We start from the raw sequence: 22,574 nt of genomic DNA, 5'->3' as shown, positions 1-22,574 counted from the left end.
AAAATATTATTATGTAAGCTTCAGCCGTATCACGTAGGGTGATTAATGTCCATGTGAGAGATTTTTAGTGAAAATTGTTTAGATTGATTCGATTGATAAAATATAAAAAAGATTTAAAAATTAATTGATAAAATAAAAATGTTTAGATTTGAATAAGTAATGGTGGAATAGGTTTAGGATTATTTGGACAAAATTAGACGTTGTTCGAGTAGTAACCTTTTGATTGGTGACTGTCCTTTCCCAGATTTGTCCTTTCTTTTTGCCCCTAATTTTTCACTCTTTTCTCTTTCGTTGCGCTCCAGTTCCGTTGCGGGTTCTTGCTTTAATTTTCCTTTTGCCCAGCGATGTGAACTCGTGTTCGAATGTGCTGTCCAGACGAAAACGCTCGTTTAACCTGTTAAGCGGTAACAAGCAATTGGGATTTGTTTCTGGGTCGTTGACGTGAACTCTCGTTTTCGCAAAATCCGTAGGAATTCGTAACAATGGGCGAGGCATTGAAAGCGAGCATTCTGGATTCTGTTCACTCCACCATGTTCAAAGAATCAGAAACTCTTTGAAGGAAAGTGCATGAAGATTCAGGGTCACGACTCTTGTTTGAGTAGCAAGTCTTTGATCGGTGATTTTCCTGCCTTCTGCTGTCATTATTGTTATTACCACATGAACAGATCTTACATCAATGCATGGTGAAGGTCTGGCAATTCGCTTTGAGAAAGAGAGAGCGCGAGAGAGAGTCATCGCTCTTATTCACTTATTTCGGATGGAACACGCCAGAGATTACATCTTACAAACTAGGATACGGTGAAGCAGAGGGGATCCCTGCTTTCAGGAAATTCGCCTGCAGATTGTCATTCCATCGCCGATGGAAGCATGGCAGATTTGGACGCGAGCATCCTTGGCCAGCAGGTTGTTGAACTCGATCGTTAACTTTCGACCCTCCTTCAGTTTCTGTCGGACGGCGTCTTCAGGCATGGCGACCGTCCCTCTCCACAGCGTGTTGTCGTATATGGCCACTCCGCCTACCTTCACCAGTTTCATCAATCTCTCGTGATAATTCCAAAAGTTGACCTTGTCTGCGTCGACAAAGGCGAAGTCAAAGCTCCCCTCGGCATCGGGCTGCAATCAGTTTCATCATGCCAAATTGCCGTCAGGCTCGAGAGTCGAATTAGATAGATATTATATGTTGTATTTTGATGTGCGGTGAGATTGCTTCGTTGACAGGGAAAAAGAAAACATGGTACTTTGCTGTAGGTAGGAAACTTCAAAACAAGGAAAATCTGCAGAGTCCCTACATTTTGCACTATTTCATCGAGAGCTTGGAGAGCCTCGGATTCAATGAAGTCGATCTTGTGCTCTACGCCGGCTTTCTTGATAACGGGTAAACCCATTTCATATGCTGCACGATCCACATCTATGGCTACTATCTGCAGCCATATAATTGTTACGTGAGCAATCCAATCGGATTATCATATCAGCGGGAAAGATTCAACGAACTGCATGGTGGATGCTTGACAGACCTTGCCATCCTCGGGAATATTCAGGGCAGTGAGCAGGAGAGAGTACCCAGTGAAGACTCCAATTTCAATGGTCCGTTTAGCATTCAGAAGTTGCAGAAGAATTGCCATGAACTGACCTGCATCTGGTGCAGTGCTCATCCAGGCCCTGAACATCAGCAAATTATTCACTTGTGGATTTGATGTCATATAATGAACACCAAGCTACTGCTAGCGTTTGATAAACACATTGGGAGATCACATCCATTGTTCAACGGAAGTGGAAAAAACTCTTACCGGAAGCTGCATTAATCACATGAAAAACTCATCTTTTTGCACTGTTTGGAAGTTACTTTTTCTTGCTGTGAGAGAGAGAGAGAGAGAGAGAGAGACCTTGGATGGATGGCGCAGACTTCTCTTAGCTCCTTAAGGGGCTGTAATTCACGTGAAAACACGCTCGTGTCCAAAATGTACTGCCAAGTTTAAGCTCATGCATGAAACCGAAAATTTAAGGACGCATTGGCAATAGAAAGAGGATGCGAAGAAAATTAGTAGTGTACCTGATACAACTCCTTAGTTTGCAATAACCCCTTTTCGGAAATTGCATATACTTTCGCTTTCTCTTCCATTTTCGCTCTCCTTACCGAAATGCAAATCTGTTGTATCAAATCGGCTTCACGTGAAAGAAATGACCTTCTGGCATGTACAGGTATTAATGACAAAAGATGACATTGAATGCAGTGTAAGGACGATGGAGTCCACTCACCAAAGTTCTACTTATGAAGGCCGCAGAGTCAAGATCAGAACTTGCCTCTCTTTATGAATTAGATCTGTGCATGAACGAAAGAATCTCTCTCCAGGTTTTGATGGAACAGTCATTTTGGTCTTTTTAATGCGATGGGGCCAGTCTTGCAGTCCACCGAAATCCTTAGAATATTACAGTTGGTGGAGTGGTTGGTTAATTGTTGGAATATCACTGCAATCTAATCTGCCTGGTTACATTTATTAAATAGCTTACTCATTTGATTTTCTATATCATCCAATGTCGTATTGTTTTCAAGGCCACGGGTCTTTGAGTCGACTTCAGAAGAGCTGCTTAGCCCCTCAAAAACAAATCTCCCAAAAGTTCTATCATAATCCTGGTTGGACGAAATATTGCAAGAGTTAATGTTGTGAGACGTAATCATCTGCCACATTACATAATGCCTGAAAAGACTCATTTGATCAGGCGAAGCCAATTATTGAACATCAATATGTCGGGTGAAGTTGGTCCCTAAAGTTGTTGAAACCATGTTTATAGATTATGGGATAGTTTATTGCCCATGGTTGGACCTGTAAATGCAACGTTGAATGCCAAGAAAAATTTCAAATAGATGTTTGAAACCTTTCAAGCAATAATAATCATGTGAACCATGGCATCTTCCAGCGTGTTGCAACAAGACTTAACCCAGTCTGCAATAGCGCCTCGTTATAGTTCGATGCTGCTGTCATTCTCATTCATTTCTGTTACTCTCTCCTTAGGAAAATAAACACTCTTACCGAGGCAAACTTCCTGCAGCATCCAGAAATGACCCTGAGTGACCACAAGTTCATGGTTGACAAACTTCGATGCCGGTGATTTCTATGAGATGTACAGATATTTATCATGAATGTGACCTTCACTACGCTATAAGGAGTCTATGCGACTAATTAAAATGTCCCATCTATCAAAAGCTGTGACTTAGAGGTCAGAAATTTGCCTAACTTTTTGAAGCTTCGAGATCTAGCTGCGTGGCTCTGAGATGCTGTCAGTGCTGACCAATCTGGTGTTTTAAAGACAAGGGTTAGTCCCGCACTTTAAAATAATATGGTTTGGTGGAGTCCTGGTAGTTGACCAGTAGCTGAGAGTATAAAGAAGGTCGTCTTGATCACTGGCTTTGAAAGATTGGCTTTAAATATTAAGCGAATTATTAACAGTAGTTAGCTTCTGCATGGAGTCAGAAAAGCTACATACAATGGAAGAGAAGCTGTTTTTGATGGTGATATGGTAACCCTGGGGACGGCGCTTCGTTGCTTAAGAGACCAATCACTTGTGCATTCACGAAACTTGTAAAAAATTAGTTTAGATTGTCTGTTTTTGTTGATGACAAACAAACAAAAGGGTGAGTACTAGGTGACGTTTTATATGGTAATTGAGTATCCTTATCATATAGATAATAAAAATAACTATTGCATATGTAAAATCTGTTGGACGTTGATTGAAATGTAACTTTTTGTCAGACGATGAAGTGTTCCTTTCATGTTAGCCCATGCTTACGTCTTTTGAAAAGGCAGGGATATAGTATTGTCGGTTGTTGTAACTAGACTCAGGATGTTTTCGATTATCATCTTTCTTTTATTTCCTGAGCTTCGAGGAAATTATCCATGAACACAGTTATAGGACGTCATGATTGTGCTGCATAAGAAACTGGTGGTAGTAAGATTAGTGTTATCAGGTGAAAAAAATTCTTGAACTGCCATCTGCTTTAGCAACTCTGTTCTTGAAGTTTTCAAAACTTGTTTTGTTTAAAGAGAACTTCATATGCATTAATAGTTTGGGAGACAATTCATCTGCCGACATCTGTTTATATTTCGATCATTGAACAAATTGAAGGTTGTCTTTAGCAAGAATATGGCAATGATAAATGGATAGGCACTGCACCAGATGCATCAGATGGAAATGCCCTGAACCAGATATTTGGACCATTGCAGGTCAATTCTTGAACCGCAAGAATATGGCCAATTTTTTTGGTTGCATTCAGTTGAGCTGTAATCAGATTGCGTTCACCTTATTCTATTTTTTGATGTGCTTAACGTGAGAAAGTCATGGTTTCATTAGACCTGGAAACAAGAACGGGGTAGGATATGATGCAAACTTGCTGGGTGATCATCTCTCTCTCTCTCTCTCTCTTCGGGATTACTTGCAGAGCTGTCCTGAGGTATGGTCATGATTTAGCGACTCGGTTGGAAAACAGTAGTGCTGATCATTGCTTGAGAGCGCCCTATATCCAAGCCTCGAAGCCTCTGTCTTGGCCATGACCAAATCATGTGGTGTGAATCAACTCTCACCCATTGGCAATATTGGTATGCCTAAAGCACCATTTAGTTTCTAAAGTTCCAACCTGAGGCATATTGCTTTGTGGTAGTTTCTTCTTCATTCTGTTGCTTGACATGAGCTTGCAGAGACTCACCAAATTTATTTGGGATGGATGCTCTCAGTTTGAAGAAAATGGATCCGTAGATCACTGCAACATGCGACAAACTCACTTCAACCAGTTTCATTAACCTCTCATGATAATTCAAGCAGTTGATTTTGTCCACATTGACAAAGGCAAAGTCAAAGCTCCCCTCATGATCAAGCTGCAGTATGTTTCATTGTGCCAAATCCCCATCTGAGAGAATGAGATGCAAGTAGTAAATAGAGTCCATCACAATGTGCAAAATAAAATTCTTACCTTATGTAGGTATACTGCATGTGAGATTAGCTCGATCCATCAAAGTATAAGCATATAATGTTTCTTTTAGAACATATGATGCAGTGGGAGGAAACTGCATAAACTAGGAAAGGTGGGACATGACCTGCATTTTTTATTAAATCATCAAGAGCGTGGGGAGCCTTGGACTTGATGAAGTTGACTTTGTACTATCCGCCGCCCCTCTTGATAATGGGAAATCCCATTTAATATGCCTCGTGGTCAATGTCTATGGCAATTATCTGCAGCAATCGTGATTATGTGTGCAATCGAATATGATTCTTTTATATAAAGCACGATGAATGATTCAGGCCTTTCCATCCTCAGGATTGGTCAGGGCTGTGAGTATAAAAGAGTATCTGGTTAAGACTCTGATTCAATGGCCCTTTTAGCATTGATAAGCTTCAGTAGCATCGCCATCAATTGACCTGCATCTGGTGTAGTGCTCATCCAAGGCCTGAATATCGACAAATAAAGGAAGAAAAATTTAAAATCCCTTGTTTACTGTAAGGGGGAAATATGCTCAAGGAAACGGTGTTAATTACAAGATGTTTCAATTATCTGACTCCTTAAATTGAATGGAAGCATTATAAGTCATGGTCAGCGACTGTATCATTATGTTGTGGACACTAAGCTAGGATGAGAGAGAGAGAGACTTTGGATGGCTTGCAGAAACTTCTCTAAGCTCCTTAAAAGGCTCTGGTTCATTTGGTCACACACTCGTGTCCAAAATGTACTGTGAAACTGAACACATGCATGGACACAAATTTTAAGAAGCAATGGCAGTATAAGAGAAGGTAAAGAATCCTACAGTTTTGCCATATTGGATTCGCCTCAAACCCCAAATGGCCTGCTTTTGACAGGATGAAGGTTGGACTTTTCTGGCGTGTGGTAGGATGAAAGCCAAGTTAACTTACCATTTATCCACAAGCAGGGAAAAAAATGCAGGATGTGACTGATGACAAATGGGTTACCTGATACAGCTTCTTACCCTACGATTAGACCTTGTCAAAATTTGATGCTGCTTTCATTTTCTCTTCCACTTTGGCTCCTTCCCTGGGGAAAGTGAAAATTCTTGCCATATCAAACTGCCTTTACATCAAGGAAATGACCCCAAATGACCAATGTTCAGGTTGACAAACATGCTTGTGATTGCTGTAGCGCATAATCAACAAGACTGCAGACCATGCCATGCATAGATTTCACAGATATCTGTCATGAAATATTACTGTGATTCATTGCAAGGAGTCTCCTCGAGTGATTAAAATGCCTCATCAATAAAAGACTGTAAATTAGAGGTTGGAACTTGCCTTACTTATGGAAGCTTGAGAACTAGCACTGTGTATTAATGGCGAAATGCCCTCCTGGAGTTGATGGAAATGTCAACATCTCTTAGATTCTATTGACGCTGACTAATTTGGTGTTTTATAGATTAGGATTATTCCTTCACTTTAAAATAATATGGACTACATGGCTTCGTGGAGTGGCTGATTAATGTTCCTGTTAGTTGACTTTGGGATACCGTACTATGTGATTGCCTTCTAGCGTATTGTAATTGCACCAGTTCGTCCAATCAATGGAAAAAAATGCGAGAATGTAGGTGCCATTTGCTTTGAGAAGTAATTATCTGTTAACATTTCTGTAGAGTTCACACTCTCCAATTGATTTCAAGAACTTCTTTCCCCACTTTTTAACAACATTTATTTTTCTGAAAGCATCATTGTAATTTTTTCAATGACCTGCTTTCCTCCATGTTCTGATGTTCATGCAAAATTATCCCTGAACTATAGTTATAGGATGCAATTATAATGCCGCATTAGAGCAAATCAACCTTATCTTTATCAGGTGAAGACAATTCTTGAACTGCAATCTGAAAATATTTTACTTGATTCAATTCGATTCAATTCGATTTGCTTTTTGGTCTTGCACAAGCAACTCGAAATGCATAAATAGATTGCGAGAGAGTTCATCAGCTGACAACTCTTTATGTTTAGACAGATCATCAAACAAATTTATGGCTGTACTTTGTGTGCACTGTTGGTGTTTCAACTATCTTGCTGAATAAGTTTTTGTTGAATCGTAAGTGAAAACTTTGTCTAGAGGAGATACCAAGATACAGTTGCTCATCAGATTATTGAGATGAACTTGATGCCGAGAGTTTGGCAGGCGAATCAATACCAATGAAGAAAACTTCAGGGCCGTCGTATAGACGATAAATAATATCTTTAATGAAACAATTGCTCGGGAGTCTTAAGTTCAGAACTTTAGAGATGATAAACAAATTAGGACCATTGTACTGAGGACCCAAAGAAAGGTAACTCAATGTAATTACCAGAAGATAACGAGCAGAGAGGATCCTTTGGATACACTCTTTACAGGAACCCATTTAACTAACAAATCCTTGACTTTTTCCATAGGATGCAGTTTTGGATCATTCTAAAATGATTTCATCAACCTTTCAAGCACTAATAAACCATGCAAAACCAGGCTTTTCCAGCATGAATATACTAAATCCTAGCTCGCCAAGCACTTGCATCTGTTGTTGGCCCTGAAAAATAAACTTTGTTTTGCGTAAATACAGCAATGATCTTGAGGAGCTAAGAACAAGAAAAGGGAAAATTAGCGAAATTTCAGTCGTCGGAATTCGCAACTGATCATAATTTTCTAGTTCATGAAGTTACAGAAGACACACGCCCAGTGACACTGTGTTGCAGCAAGCAGACATCAGTTATCCATTTCTCTGGTTCATCCTCCTTTTGTACATTAAAAACAAGCGTCATTAGATACCCTCTTGCCGCGACCTCCTCTCTATGTTTCACTTTTCCATGCCCAAACTGGGCCAATTTTCTATCTGATTTTTTTTTTTTTTTTTTTTGGTCTCACTCATCTCTTCTATATACACGTGTATTCAAGATTCACAGGGATCGAATCCCGGCCCTAAGCTGCTCTGGCCCGACCCCTCAATCCCTTTACCAGCCAGGCGGCATGGCTGTCCCATTTTCTTTCTGAATTTGGAAAGTGGAATTTGATCCGGGGCAGAATACTTTCCTTGCCCTTGCGAGCCCATAACGAACGAAAGCCCATGCCACCAGACGAAGCAAATAAGGAAGGAAAAAAGAAAAAGAAAAAAAGAAGACATGAAATTCGATGGACAAAGAAGCAAAAATGAACATCATCATCGCTTCTAAAACCCCAATGCTTTGGGCGGCGGCAGCAGCAGCAGCAGCATCTGGTTCCTCTTTAGCACCGGCTTCGCTTTTCAGCATCGACGTTCCCAGGTTCGTTCTTTCTTTCTCCCCATGATTTTCAACTCTTTTTCTCTTCCTTTACGCTCCAATCCCATCGTGGGTTCTGCTTAATTTTCTGCAAGTTGGATCCTTTTTGGCCATCGTTGTAAAATTCGTGCTCCATTGTGCTGTCCAAGAGAAAACGCTCGTTTAATCTATTAAGGTAGTAACGAACAACTGGGAGTCGTTTCTGGGTCATTGACGTTAGCTCTTGTCTTCGCGAAATCCGTAGGAATTTGTAGTAATGGGCGAGGGAATGAAAGAGAGCCTTATGGCATCTGTCCACTCCACCGTGTTCAAAGAGTCAGAAACACTTGAAGGGATGTGTATGAAGATTGAGGGGTATGACTTCAATGGAGGAGTCGATTATCATCGGCTTTTGAAGTCCATGGTGTCCACTGGGTTTCAAGCCTCTAACCTCGGGGACGCGATCGAAGTGGTTAATCAAATGGTAATATTTTTTGAGCGAGCTTTTCTAAATTGGGGGAATTCACCTGCCGTTTACTGTTATTGCTGCGGTTTGATCGTTTCTAAGTTGCAAGGTCAAGGCTTTATTTGTATTTTCTGTAGAATCATGATTCCAGTGATGTGTTTTTGAACTGTTTGAAGCTAGACTGGAGGCTCTCTGATGAGGCTATAACTGAAGATTGTGGCGAGGAGGAAAGAGACCAAGCATATAGAGAGTCTGTAAGATGCAAGGTGTTCCTCGGTTTCACTTCCAACCTTGTCTCATCTGGAGTCAGAGATACAATTCGTTATCTTGTTCAGCATCACATGGTAAGTATACCGATGAGTATTTTTAGTATTCTTGCATATATGCTGTGTGGAATGAGAGTGACATTTGCTGAGCTGAGAAGAAGTGTCTCTTATTATATATGACAAGCGACTGAATCATTCTGTGGGCTGTCTTGTTCTTTTATCCAGAGTTTACTCCATTTCTTTTTTCTTTTTGGCTTGGCGTCCACAAAGTTTACTCGAATGATAGAAGGAAGTTCTTTAACCATGACTATCCTTTTGCTTATGCTTGAGTTTTCAACATACTTGGTTGAAGTTGCAAGAACTAAAGTACATGTATTAATGTGCTATAAAAATGCATAGGAAGAGTTCTGACGTTAAATATCTTGCATCCCCTGATTAACTCCAAAAGAGGGTTCCATTTATTCTTTTTATGTGCGCTTACCACATGATTCACTGATTTATGTGGAGGTTTGCTTCTTATGTTTGTGCAGGTCGATGTAGTAGTGACAACAGCTGGTGGCATAGAGGAAGATCTTATAAAATGCCTGGCGCCTACATACAAAGGTGATTTTTCCCTTCCTGGAGCTCTCTTGCGCTCAAAAGGATTGAACCGCATTGGTAACCTGTTGGTTCCTAATGACAACTACTGTAAATTTGAGGACTGGATAATTCCTATATTTGATCAGATGCTGAGGGAGCAGAAAGAAGAGGTACTTTCTCTTCTTTGATGTATTGGGCATTGCCCATTGGGCTTTTGTGGGATACCTTATGATGCATGGATTATTTTCTTTAACTCTTTTCCCTTCAAATCAGACCTCTTGAGTCCCCATAGTAGAAAATATACTAGATTATTGGTTTGGGATCATTGTTTGAAAATGAAGAAATTTCTGCTGGGAAGTGCTTATTCCATATGACACCTAAATAAACATATTGGCGTTTCATTGGGTTATTTTAACAACAGCATCCCGTGGTGAAAACTAATGTACATCTCTAAGTTCTGCTCTGCTCTCAGTGAACCACACCCTTGTGTGAAGGGCCAGAGGTGCAACTTCTAATTTCTTCCTTTTGGCTTATGCAGAATGTATTATGGACACCTTCTAGGTTGATTGCTCGCTTGGGGAAAGAGATTAATGATGAAAGGTCATACCTTTATTGGGCATACAAGGTGAGTTGATCAAGGTAATCCTATTGCACGAGGTTACAATTAGCTGCTGCACATCTCTGATGTAATTGCTTCTTTATTGGCTTGGGGCACCGGGAGAAGCTTGTTTCTGGGATGGGTATGTGAAGTAGGAAAAGGAAAATTTCTTCTTTCTTCACACAGTTTCCCTGTTAGGAGTATTTTAGGGAAGGCTCAAGTCTATTTGTCACTGGGCTTTTCTACAAATTCAGTGTTTAGACCTAACAACTGCAATTTTAGCACATGAGTAGCTTTTTTCAGTATAAACCCATAGATTTGCCTTACATGTGCAAGGAAGTTGTCAGTATCTCGCTTATGTCTGCAGATAGTCCATTAACTTAGGTGGACATTTTGCAGAATAATATTCCGGTCTTCTGTCCTGGGTTAACGGATGGCTCACTGGGAGACATGTTATACTTCCACTCCTTCCGTAGTCCTGGTCTGATTGTTGACGTAGTCCAAGGTCAGGCACTCGGTTCAAGTACTCATTGCACTTGAAGCATGAAGAAGCTTGATGAATATTTTCTACTCCAACTTCTGTACAGATATTAGGGCCATGAATGGTGAAGCAGTCCATGCTGGCCATAGAAAAACTGGAATGATAATCCTGGGAGGAGGGATGCCTAAACATCACATAAGCAATGCTAATATGATGCGTAATGGGGCGGACTTTGCTATCTTCATCAATACAGCCCAGGAATTTGATGGAAGTGATTCTGGAGCTTGTCCAGATGAGGCTGTTTCTTGGGGGAAAATACGTGGGTCTGCCAAAACTGTTAAGGTAATTGCTTCGTATGCCGAATCTGAGACTGAATTTCCCAGAATCCCTATAATACGAAGAAAGAGTTTTAAATTGGTACTTTATTTGGATTAAACCAGGTACACTGTGATGCTACCATCGCTTTCCCTATACTGGTTGCCGAAACATTTGCTGCAAGGAAAGAATTATTTCAACAAGACTGAAGATCTGATACAAATTTTGGGAGAGTGAAGACTTCCGCCCATTTATCTTTCATTGCTAATTCTTGACATGGCCGTCAAGTACCGGCAATTGATTACACTTGTTAATCAGTTGCAATATTATATGCTTAAATCATTCTTGGAGGAGTAGCTCTCAAAGATTTAGCATTTCTTTAGGGTAGTCTGCCGACGGGTGTTACAGGAAATCCCTGCAGCAAGCTAACTTGATTTGTTGGAAAAGGGCCACCATGTGGTGAGGATATTGTGATAGATTCTGTAGAGCTGTAATCAGATTGCGCTCGTGTTTTCTGTTGTTTTACCTTGCGCTTACTGTGAGTGGGACAGGACACTCTGGATCGCACTGAATAGCTGTTTTCACTATTCTCGTTTGTCGCATTTGTGGTAAGAAACGATCGTTTCACTTGTCCTTGAAATAAGAAACTTGGGAAGCATGGTGATGCTAACTCTTGGTTTGATCATTGACTCTTTCTCTCTCTCTCTTTCTCTCTCCACACACACACACACACACACACACACACACAATTCGTAATTACATGACATGGATATGTATATTTTTATGACAACAAATCTTATCTCGATGAATGGCCAAGGTGTCTCATTGCATTTATTCATTTATTTTGGATGGAATATGCAAGAGATTACATTTTGCAAAATGGGATATGGTGAAAGGGGAATCCCCACAGATAAACCAAGAATTATGCAGGTTCGACCATGCTGTAGCTTTAGGAAATTCGCTTGCAGATAGTCATTCCATCGCCTATGGAAGCATGACAAATTTGGACGCGAGCATCCTTGGCCAGCAAGTTGTTGAACTCGATTGTCAACTTCCGACCCTCCTTTAGCATATGTCCGACTGCATCTTCAGGCATTGCGACCGATCCTCCCCACAGCGTGTTGTCGTAGACGGCCAGTCCACCGACTTTCACCAGTTTCAACAACCTTTCGTGATAATTCCAATAGTTGACCTTGTCGGCATCGACGAAGGCGAAGTCAAAACTCCCTTCGCTATCAGGCTGCAATTAGTTTCATAAATCACCGTCAGACGCAAGATAGATTAATGTTATGTTCTGTAATTTGATGTACAATGAGCTGGCTTCGTTGACTTGGAAAAAAACATAATACTCTGCGTTAGGTAGGAAACGTCATAAACGAGGAAGAGTTGCGAAGTTTTCTAACTTTTTGCACTATTTTATCTAGAGCCTGGAGAGCCTTGGATTCAATGAAGTCGATCTTGTGCTCTACGCCGGCTTTCTTGATAATGGGTAAACCCATTTCATACGCCGCGGAATCCTCATCTATGGCTATTATCTGCAGCCGTATGATTAATTACGTGAGAAATCCAATCAGATTCTCTCATATCAGCAGGAAAAATTCAACGAAGTGAATAGTGAATACATGACTGACCTTGCCATCCTCGGGAATATTCAGGGCAGTGAGTAGAAGAGAGTACCCGGTGAAGACTCCGATTTCAATGGTCCGTTTAGCATTCAGAAGTTTCAGTAGAATTGCCATCAACTGACCTGAATCTGGTGCAGTGCCCATCCCGGCCCTGAACATCAGCAAATTAATCTCTTCTTGGTTTGATCTCATATAATGAACACCGGCACTAGTCACATGAAAAGCTCATGCCTTTTGCTCTGTTTAGAAGTAAGTTTATTCTTGCCGGAGAGAGAGAGAGAGAGAGAGAGAGAGAGAGAGAGAGGGAGGGACCTCGGATGGGTAGCGGTGACTTCTCTTAGTTCCCTGAGCAGTTCTGGTTCACGCGGGTACACACTTGTGTCCAAAATGTACTGCCAAATTTGATCATATGCATTAAAGCAAAAATTTGAGGAAGCATTGGCAATAGAAGAGAAGGTAAACAATGCTAGGTATCATGCAGAAGGCTGCTTTTGACAGGATTGGAGAGCTGCACTTAGTCGGGCATGTTGAAGCTGAGCGCACTTACGAAAGAAGAAAGAAAGAGGATGTGAAGACACTCAGTAGTTTACCTGATACAACTCCTTGCTTTGCAATAACCCTTTGTTGGAACTGGAAAATACTTTCGTTTTCTCTTCCATTTTTGCTCTCCTTACCGAAATGCAGAAGTGTTGAATCAAGCCGCCTTGATGTCAGGGAAATGACCTTATGGGATACCGCAGATATTCTTGATGAAATATGACCTAGAATGCAGTTCGGTCCACTAAACCATAGGGCACGTGTTGCACCTAACCAAAATTCTTAAGATATTGCACTTTGGTGGAGCTGGTTGGGTGATTGCCATGATATCACAACCATCGAATCTCCCTGGTTATATATTGTAAAACTCATTTAATTTTCTACATCATCCAATTTAAGTATAGCTTTTGGCGTCGAAGGTGCTTTCTATTATTATCAGGGTTCGAGCATCATAAAGACGCTTGCAATTATTGTCAGGGTTCGAGGACAATAATGCAAGTGCGAAGACAAAAGGGTTGGTCCTGCACTTTATGATTTGGCGGATTGTCTAAATGAGATTCCTGAAGTTGACCGGTAGCAACTGGACAGCTATGAAATATCCTTGTTATTTTAACTAGACCCAGTCGACTGAATGTCAAAGCATTATAGCTATTCGTTCTCTTTCCATTTTGTGTGTTCTCTCCTTAGCAAAATTCAAACTCTTACTGAGTCAGACTTCCTGCAATATCCAGAAATGAACCCAAGTGACCACAGGTTCATGGTCGACAAAATTCGATGTTTGCTGTTTCTACAAGATGTACAGATATTTATCATGGTAAGTGGCCTTCACCGCACAATAAGGAGTCTACTTGACTAATCTAAATGCCCCATCTATAAAAAGCTGTAACTTAGATGTCAGAAACTTGCCCAACTTATGAAGCTTGGAGAACCAGCTGGATGTTAACGGCAAATTACACCCAGAAATTGAGACAACCGTGAGGTTACTCTTGAGATACTCTTGATGCTGACTAATAGAAGAGTAGTTCTGTACCAGGTTTGGTGGAGTGTCTGACTGAGATTGTGGAAGTTGACCAGTAGCAAATGTCCAACTACGAATTTCCTTGTTATTGTAACTAGACTTGGTCGATAGAAAAACAAAATGCAAGGACATAAGCCACAAATTTCAACATAGGTACCGTGTGCTTTGAGAAGCAATTATCCGTCAGTGTCATTCTGGATGGCACACAAACTCAGGATGATTTCAAAAACCCTTTTTATTCCCTTTGACGGTGAGCATTTTTCTGAGAGGATCGAAACGATGTTTTCGATCATCATCTTTCTTTTATTTTCTGAGCTTCGAGGAAATTTAACTTGGCTACGGTTATAGGACGTCATGATAGTGCTACACAAGAAACTGGTGGAAGTAAGCCTAGCGTTATCAGGTGCAAACAATTCTTAAACCGTAATCTGCTCTAGGAACTCTGTCCTTGAAGTTGTATGAAACTCGTTTTGTTAAACAACAACTTGAAACATATTAATAGGTTGGGAGACTGTTCATCTGCCGACATTTGTTCATATTTGGACCTTCGGTCAAACAAATTGAAGTTTGTCTTTGTTAGACATAACTTGCTTGCAAATAGCCACAAAGTAGCTATTATAAGAAAAACAAGAATATGGCAATGATTTTTTATAGATTCAGTTGGCTAGTCGGATTGCGTTCTTCTTAATCTGTTCTTTTACCCTGCATCGTGTGCAAGTGAGACAGGACTCTGCTGTGGTGTTCTGCCTAGTTATTATTTGTTCTCGTCTGATGCACTTGATGTGAGTAAGTTATGGTTTTGCTTGCCCTGTAAACAAGAACGGGACCGGATATAATGCTAACTTGTAGAGGATAATCACATTTATATTGGTAGGATGCTTTTGGTTCGAAAGAAATGAATCTGGAGATGACTTCAATACAGCATGTGACAATCTCAAATTGGAAACATGAAAAAGCATACAAATGAAATTGGCCGGCGCCATGACAAAATGAACTTGCACATTTATTATGTATGAATATGTTTCCGTGCTAACATTATTTATTAATCATCACGCTAGCACTTTCTGATGACCCCCCCCATCAATTTTTGCCCATTCATAAATGCTGTGGTTATTACAATATATAAGACAACATCCCAGAGATAAGCTATGGCAAGTGCAATGTAAGAATTATTTATTTATTTATTTTTTTATTTTTTTGGGGGGTTTCAACGGATAAAAACTTAGTGAAGTCGCCTGCAGATCGTCATCCCATCACCTATCGAAGCATGACAAATTTGGACGCGAGCATCGTTGGCGAGTAATTTGTTGAACTCAAGCAGCAGCTTTCGACCCTCCTTATATTTCTTTCCAACCGTGTCTTCAGGCATCGCTACACTTCCCCTCCAGAGGGTGTTGTCGTAGACGACTAGCCCGCCCACTTTGACCAGTTTCATCAGCCTCTCATGATAATTCAAGTAGTTGACTTTGTCCGCGTCGACAAAGGCAAAGTCGAAGCTCCCCTCGTTGTCAAGCTGCATTTAGTTTTATTATGGCAAATCCCCATCAGACTTGATCGAACAAAGAAAGCATTAGAAATAAACGTAACACAGAACACGGCACAAGTAGTAAGTAGTTTGTCACGATGTACACTGTTTTGAAGCTAAATTAGCTTGGTCTATCAAAGTGAGATCCATGTAACGTTTCTTATAGAACATATGACGCAGCAGGAGGCAACTGCATAAACTAGGAAAGGATGGTCAATGACCCACGTTTGCCATTAAATCATCTAGTGCTCCGAGAGCCTCGGCGTTGATGAAGTCAACTTTGTGCTCTATGCCAGCCTTCTTTATAATGGGAAATCCCATTTCATATGCCTCGCGATCAACATCTATGGCTATTATCTGCAGAAATTGTGATTCCATGAGCAATCCAATCAAATTCTATTATTATAATGCATGATGAGTGCTTGGAGACCTTTCCATCATCAGGAATTGCTAGGGCAGTGAGTAAAAGAGAGTATCCGGTGAAGACCCCGATTTCAATTGTCCTTTTGGCATTGATAAGCTTCAGTAGTATTCCCATCAATTGACCTGCATCTGGTGCAGTGCCCATCCAATAACTGAATATCAAAAAAATACAAGAAGAAAAAGTTGAATCATCCTCCTGGAAAGTGTCAACTCCAAGATGTTTCAATTATATGACTCCTTAAATTGCATGAAAGCATTATAATTCAGTCAGAGATTGTACCATGATGTTATGAACACTTAGTGAGAGAGAGAGAGAGAGAGAGAGAGAGAGAGAGAGAGATTGACCTTGGATGGCTTGCAGAAACTTCTCTCAGCTCCTTAAGAGGCTCTGGTTCATTTGGGTACACACTTGTGTCCAAGATGTACTGCGAGATTGAACATATACATGGAAGCAATATTTAACAAGCAAATACAGTATAAGAGAAGGTAAAGAATCCTCACATTAGCCATTTTGGATTCGATTCATATTAAGCTTAACCTATTAGGATCGAACTAAAGAAAGCTCAACAAACCCCCAAATGGCCTACTTTTGACAGTATCGAAGGGTTAGATTTTTCTGGCATGTCGAAAAATGAAAGCCAGGCAAACTTACCATTTGACCGAAGAGAGGGAAAGGAATAGAGGATGTGAATGACGATAAATGGAGTACCTGATACAGCTCCTTAGACTGCAACAACGCCTTGTCATAATTTGATGCTGCTTTCATTTTCTCTTCCATTCTTGCTCTTTCCTTAGAAAACTGCCTTCACATCAAGGAAATGAACCCAAATGACTCAATGTTCACGGTTTGCAATGTGATTACGATAGTGCAAAATTAACATGACCACAGACTGTGCCATGCATAGATTTTGGCGATATTTATCACGAAATGTGACCGTGATTCACCGCAAGAGTTCTCCTCTACTGATTAAAATGCCTTATCTATGAAAGGCTGTATATTAGAGGTTGGAACTTGCCTTATTGAAGCTCGGAGAACTAGCTCTGCGTGTTAGTGGTCACATGTCAGGTTCTTTATAGTAGTTGGAGGCTGACTAATTTGGCGCAAGACAAGAATTGTTCCTTATCTCTAAAATAATATAGACAACGTGGTTTCGTGTAGTGCCTGATTCATTTGTCCGGCAGTTGACTTTGGGATATTACACTATGTAATCTTGTTCGTATTGTATTGTAACTGCACCATTTTGTTGAATCAGTTGAAAAGAATGCAAGGACTATTGCAGTCCTTCATATTTCAATGTAGACGCCATGTGCTTTGAGAAGCAATTAAAATGCCGCATTAGAGCACGACACAATCGAGCTTGTCTTTATCAGCTGAAGGCAATTATTGAACTGCATTCTGAAGATGTTTTGATTTGATTCAATTCGATTCATCTTATTGGTTTTTCAAAAGCAACTTGAAATGCATAAATAGATTGTGAGAGAGTTCATGAGCTGACAACCTTTTATACTTGCACAGATCATCAAAAAATTAATGGTTGTGTTCGAGTGTACTATTGGCTTTTGAACTATCACGAAGAATTAGCTTTTTCTGAATCCTAAGTTAAAATTTTGTATTTGGGCAGATAACAAGATACAGTTGCTCATCAGAATATTGAGATGAACCGGATGCAGAAAGTTGGGTAGGTGAATTAGTACCAATGAAAAAATAATTCAGGCCTCAGCATCGTATAAACTATAATATCTTTGATGATACGATTGATCTGAAATCTAAGTTCAGAACTTTAGAGACGAGAATTGAATTTGGACAACTGTACTGCAGATCCAAATAAAGTAACTCAATGTATCGACCATAAGATAAACCAGCAAACACAGTCACCTAACGAATCCTAGAATTTTCCATATGATATAGTTTTGGATTATTCGAAAATGATCTTATCAAGCTTTCAAGCAATAATAACCATGTAAAACCAGGTTCTTCCAGCTTGAATATACTGAATCCTGGATTTCCAAGCATTTGCGTTTGTTGTTGGCCCAGGCAAATTAAAATACCTTTTCTGAAAGTAATGTCCACGGTGTAGATGAAGTAGAAAAACAAAAGGAAAATTTACTGAAATTTCAGTCATCAGAATTCGCAACTAGCTATGATTTTCTGGTTCTTAAAGTTACTGGAGACATTGTGTTGCAACAAGTAGTTATCAGTTATCCATTTCTCTGGTTCATCCTCTTTTTGTACAACATTTAGCAGCACGAACTCCTCCATCTTTCACTGTTGGCTTCGGATTTCAGTAGAAAAAGTCTAAATCATCCCGAGTATGGGAGAACTGACTTTTAAATCAGGTGTGAGAAGGAAGAGTCGACTTTTCAATCACGTGTGAACTCCCATTTACTTGCAATGCACGAGATACAGAATATTTACTGTCAAAAGTTGTCCACAATCAAGAAACAAATAGATCCAGATCCAGTCAAACAGCTTCCTGAGCAAACGCCGGGCACAGTCATTATTTCGTTACTTGTAGTAAAGTCAATCTATGTATTGGAAATAAGAGAACATTTGTTGCGAAATGACGTGGAAGTCGATCGATTTTACAATTTAAGTCTAATGTGAAAAGAGCGAATAACCAGAGAAATTAATGAGGAATGAAGATTGGAGATCTACGTAATTCAGTCCCTCGCAGTCTCTATTCCACGGGAGAGCCACCTGCCAAGTAATTACTGTGAATCCAAAGAATACGGAATTTATAATTGCTCAAAGTTTTTTCTTGCCTTAAATTACACTCATAGCATCACGATTTTTCACAGAGAACTTACTTGTAATACTCACGAAGAGAAAACCCTAACAACCTCTTGCGTGCTCAGTATTTTACGACCGAGGAAAAAATTATGCGTTTATATATTCTATTGTGACTTGCCAAGTCAAATAAGGATTCTAATTAAAACTAGGAATCTAACTTCAATATGAAAAGCAATCTGTTCTTGCTTGTCCGGGTGGCAAACCCCAGTCCTATATGCGATTGGAATTCTTTGCCGTCTCAAGCTGGAAGACAACTTAGCATAGTCAACAAGGCATAACTTGAAAGATGTATTGAGATGTCAGTTTTGTCAAATGAATTCATTGACGCGTGACACATGTTATGAGCAGATGATTATTTAAGTAAAATAGATCGCTTACTTTTGCGTGATTGATATGCGCTTTGATAATTTTGCGCTTCGATGACTGGCGGTGCATTTGAATAACTTGGCAGCACTACAAGATCAGATCATATGTCTGCAATGTCTTCTCTTCCCTGATCATATGTTGAACGTGAGAGAGGAAGAGTAAACACTTGATGAACTCCTCCATGACAGGCATCTCAACCATGATGTATACTCATCAGACATCAAGGGAGAGTACCGAAGAGAGTACTATATTGTCGAAGCAGCAATGTAATGTCGGACATGTGAAAGCGAAACATCAGCAAGCATAGTCAATACGCGCCTTAACCCGGACTTAGTCCGCCTAATTTATGATGCAAGGATCATCTACGGTCAACTATTGCAACTTCAACATCAAGTATCTGCAAAAACTCAAACATTCCGGAAATTATCCGGACACCACATGCGCCTGTATTCCAGCAGTTTGGTCCTGAATATTGAAAAGTCAGAGGTGCAACTCTGATATTGATTTGTTAAAATAAAATTTTTGAAGGTGAAACACTTACAACTCACGCAAGGAGGAGAAGCAGATTGCTAGACTTGTCGATTTATTTGACCTTAACGAAAATAGTTACAAGACTCTCCTATTATAAGTTTGTTACATGATCTTTGCTCTTATCATAAATATAACTATTGTTCCGGAGAAGATGAATCTCTACAAACTTACAAAACAATCACTATGTCTCATCATATCTTACCATATCTCATCATATCTCTAGAAACAACCACTACACCTAAAAATACAAACAGACTCATTAAAAGTAATGCAACAATTATGATTCTTTTTAATGTAGGTACAAATAGTCTTTGGTATCAATTTTGGGATCTCACTGTCAAAGTATCGGCAACTCAATTCTCGTTATCGAAGTATTGGCACCGATGAATTTGGTTTAATTTCTAAGACTCCCTCAAACCAAATTCTCTTTCATCGATCATTCCAAGTAAGCTCTTGAACTTCCGGAGAGCATCGATCTTGAGAGGTTTAGTAAAAATATCCGCTACTACTTGATCTTCTATCTTCACATGCAACACTTCAACCTCATTCTCTTTAACCTGATCTCGAATGAAGTGATATTGAACATCGTTACATTTGCATTGTTCATGAAAAACTGGATTTTTAGCCAATGCAATAGCATAGACATTATCAACAAAAACCTCAGTTGCTTTCTTATGCTACATAAGAATATCTTTGATTAGTCTTCCCTTCACATGTTGACGAAGTAGGACTCCGTTACTTCTTTGATGATCACGTGAAAGTAGTGTAAAAAAAGAAAAGAATACAAGGCTTGTAGTGCTCTTTCGATCATCGATATCTCGACCATAATCACTATCCAAATAAGCTCTAAGTTGGAATAATTCAGAGCAATAATAGTGTAGGCCATGAAAAGTAGTACCTTTGATGTACCGAAGTTTCCTCTTTGCAGCTTTAAGAAGAGATGACTTTAGCTTCTTCATAAATCGACTCCCAATTCCAACACTATACATAATATCCAGTCTTGTCCATGCCAAGTATCTCAAACTCCTAATCAAGCTTCTATAATATGTCGAATCAACATCAACACTATCATCAAACTTCAAAGGCTTGATTCCACACTCCATTGGTGCATTGACCGGAGTGCAGTTCTTCTTATTGATTTTTTCAAGGATATTTTATGTATATCCTTGGGAAAAAAATCCCCTCGGCACTTTCTATCACTTTGATCTCGAGGAAATAATTCATGAGACCATTATTGGTCATCTTGAATTCTTTTACCATCAATACCTTAAAAACATCAATCATCGCCGGATTATTTATTGTAAAAACAAGGTCATCGACAAATAAACAAACAAATAGAACATCACCTTTTTCTTGCTTCAAATAGAGTGCATGCTTATATGGATATTGAAAGAATCCATTTACCTTGAAATAAGCATTGATTCTGGAATTCCATGCTCTTGGTACTTGTTTAAGCCCACATAGAGCTTTCTTCAACTTCAACACTTTGTCTTCAAGACCTTTCATGACAAACCCGTCGGGTTGTTCAACATAAATCTCTTCCTCAAGGATGCCATTCAAAAATGCTGATTTGACATCTTGATAAATTCGCTAATCATTTTGAGCAGCATTGGAAATGATCAATCTAATTGTTTCCATGTGGATGACAAGGGAAACTTTCATTGTAGTCGATTCCAGCTTTTGCTTGTACCCCTTCACAACTAATCTAGCCATGTACCTTGTCACTTCACCTTTCTCATTCTTATTGGGCTTGTACACCTATTTGACACCAATCGCTTTCTTGTCCCGTGGGAGGTTAGCAAACTCTCATATTTAATTCTTTGCAATGGCTTTAATTTCTTCCTTAATGGCTTTCCTCCATTTTTCTTCTTTGGCAGCATCCTCATAGATAAGTGGTTCACAATCTGCAAGAAAAAAAAAATACAAGATGAAGCTCATCGGTAGCTTCATAAATATCGAACAATCTCTTTGACCTTGGCACTAGCGGTTCATCGACACCATTTGAAAAGGTTGGTGATGATGAACTTGAAGATGATATTGGAGAAGAAGGTGTTGAATGAACCTTCAACTCCATTCGATCGGAATCACCATGAGCATTCGCTTATTCTTTTTGATTGTCTTCCCACGTGCCATCTTCATCGAACTTGACATCTTTGCTTATATACACTTTCAAAGTGTTAGGATTAAATAATTGATAGGCTTTGGATGATGAGTCATACTCGTTAAAAATGAACTTTTTGCTCTTGTCTTCTAGCTTTGATCTTTTTTGGTTTGGGACATGAGTATAGGCGATGCTCCCGAAAATCCTCAAGTGTGAAACACTTGGTGTTCTCCTAGTCTATGTTTCTTTTGGAGTTACACCTTCAAGTTTATATGTGGGACATCTATTTTGAAGAAAAATTGTGCATGAAATAGCTTTAGCTGAAAGCTCCTTGGGCAAATTTTTGCTCTTCAACATGCTCTAAACCATGTTGAGAATGGTTCTATTTTTCCATTCAGCTACGCCATTTTGTTGAGAAGAATATGAAGCCGTCAAGAAACGTCAAATACCATGATCCACACGGAATTTGTTAAATTGGCCAAGGTGAATTCTTTGCCACGATTGGTCCTCAAAGCTTTGATAAAATAGCTGCTCTCCTTTTTAGCCAAGTTTTTGAATTGTTTGAAAGTATCAAACATTTCTATTTTCTTTCGAAAAGTACACCCAAGTTTTCCTAGAAAAATTATCAATAAAAGTAACAAAATATTGATGATTACCATATGAGTGAGAAGTGATTGAGCCACATACATCATAATGAATCAATTCAAGCGATTTATT

The 22,574-nt window shown here is 39.6% G+C and overlaps 4 protein-coding genes across 8 annotated transcripts; 1 reads left to right on the top strand and 3 right to left on the bottom strand.

Moving 5' to 3' along the window:
* Positions 1 to 703: 703 nt before the first annotated feature.
* LOC104436516 (probable caffeoyl-CoA O-methyltransferase At4g26220) lies at positions 704 to 2,377 on the bottom strand. 2 transcript variants are annotated; one of them, XM_010049313.3, is made up of 6 exons: positions 2,257 to 2,377; positions 2,051 to 2,146; positions 1,884 to 1,963; positions 1,515 to 1,659; positions 1,290 to 1,421; positions 704 to 1,113 (listed from the first exon to the last, which is right to left on the bottom strand). In XM_010049313.3, the coding sequence occupies exons 2-6, from the start codon at positions 2,117 to 2,119 to the stop codon at positions 823 to 825; spliced, it is 717 nt and encodes a 238-aa protein (XP_010047615.2). In that variant the 5' UTR covers positions 2,120 to 2,146; positions 2,257 to 2,377; the 3' UTR covers positions 704 to 822. The 2 variants fall into 2 exon arrangements, with proteins under 2 accessions (XP_010047615.2, XP_010047616.2); XM_010049314.3 differs by having other exon boundaries at positions 2,051 to 2,163; positions 2,257 to 2,348.
* A 5,723-nt stretch (positions 2,378 to 8,100) lies between these two features.
* LOC104436515 (deoxyhypusine synthase) lies at positions 8,101 to 11,542 on the top strand. Of its 4 annotated transcripts, none has more exons than XM_010049310.3 (8): positions 8,101 to 8,259; positions 8,501 to 8,719; positions 8,878 to 9,045; positions 9,498 to 9,716; positions 10,085 to 10,171; positions 10,544 to 10,649; positions 10,732 to 10,967; positions 11,066 to 11,542. In XM_010049310.3, the coding sequence occupies exons 2-8, from the start codon at positions 8,513 to 8,515 to the stop codon at positions 11,147 to 11,149; spliced, it is 1,107 nt and encodes a 368-aa protein (XP_010047612.2). In that variant the 5' UTR covers positions 8,101 to 8,259; positions 8,501 to 8,512; the 3' UTR covers positions 11,150 to 11,542. The 4 variants fall into 4 exon arrangements, with proteins under 4 accessions (XP_010047612.2, XP_039164991.1, XP_010047613.2 ...); XM_010049311.3 differs by having other exon boundaries at positions 8,130 to 8,259; positions 8,511 to 8,719; XM_039309057.1 differs by lacking the exon at positions 8,501 to 8,719 and having other exon boundaries at positions 8,112 to 8,259; positions 8,882 to 9,045.
* A 203-nt stretch (positions 11,543 to 11,745) lies between these two features.
* On the bottom strand, positions 11,746 to 13,356 carry LOC104436514 (probable caffeoyl-CoA O-methyltransferase At4g26220). Its single transcript, XM_010049309.3, has 5 exons — positions 13,156 to 13,356; positions 12,878 to 12,957; positions 12,572 to 12,716; positions 12,344 to 12,475; positions 11,746 to 12,180 (listed from the first exon to the last, which is right to left on the bottom strand). Exons 1-5 carry the CDS (start codon positions 13,222 to 13,224, stop codon positions 11,890 to 11,892), a joined length of 717 nt encoding a protein of 238 aa, XP_010047611.2. The 5' UTR covers positions 13,225 to 13,356; the 3' UTR covers positions 11,746 to 11,889.
* A 1,746-nt stretch (positions 13,357 to 15,102) lies between these two features.
* LOC104436513 (probable caffeoyl-CoA O-methyltransferase At4g26220) lies at positions 15,103 to 17,093 on the bottom strand. Its single transcript, XM_039309058.1, has 5 exons — positions 16,778 to 17,093; positions 16,414 to 16,493; positions 16,076 to 16,220; positions 15,871 to 16,002; positions 15,103 to 15,633 (listed from the first exon to the last, which is right to left on the bottom strand). Exons 1-5 carry the CDS (start codon positions 16,844 to 16,846, stop codon positions 15,343 to 15,345), a joined length of 717 nt encoding a protein of 238 aa, XP_039164992.1. The 5' UTR covers positions 16,847 to 17,093; the 3' UTR covers positions 15,103 to 15,342.
* Between the last annotated feature and the right edge of the window lie 5,481 nt (positions 17,094 to 22,574).

The sequence above is a fragment of the Eucalyptus grandis genome, chromosome 3 (genome assembly GCF_016545825.1).
Source record: "Eucalyptus grandis isolate ANBG69807.140 chromosome 3, ASM1654582v1, whole genome shotgun sequence".
In the NCBI taxonomy this organism is placed as follows: Eukaryota; Viridiplantae; Streptophyta; class Magnoliopsida; order Myrtales; family Myrtaceae; genus Eucalyptus; species Eucalyptus grandis.
This window is presented reverse-complemented; position numbering and strand designations above follow the sequence as displayed.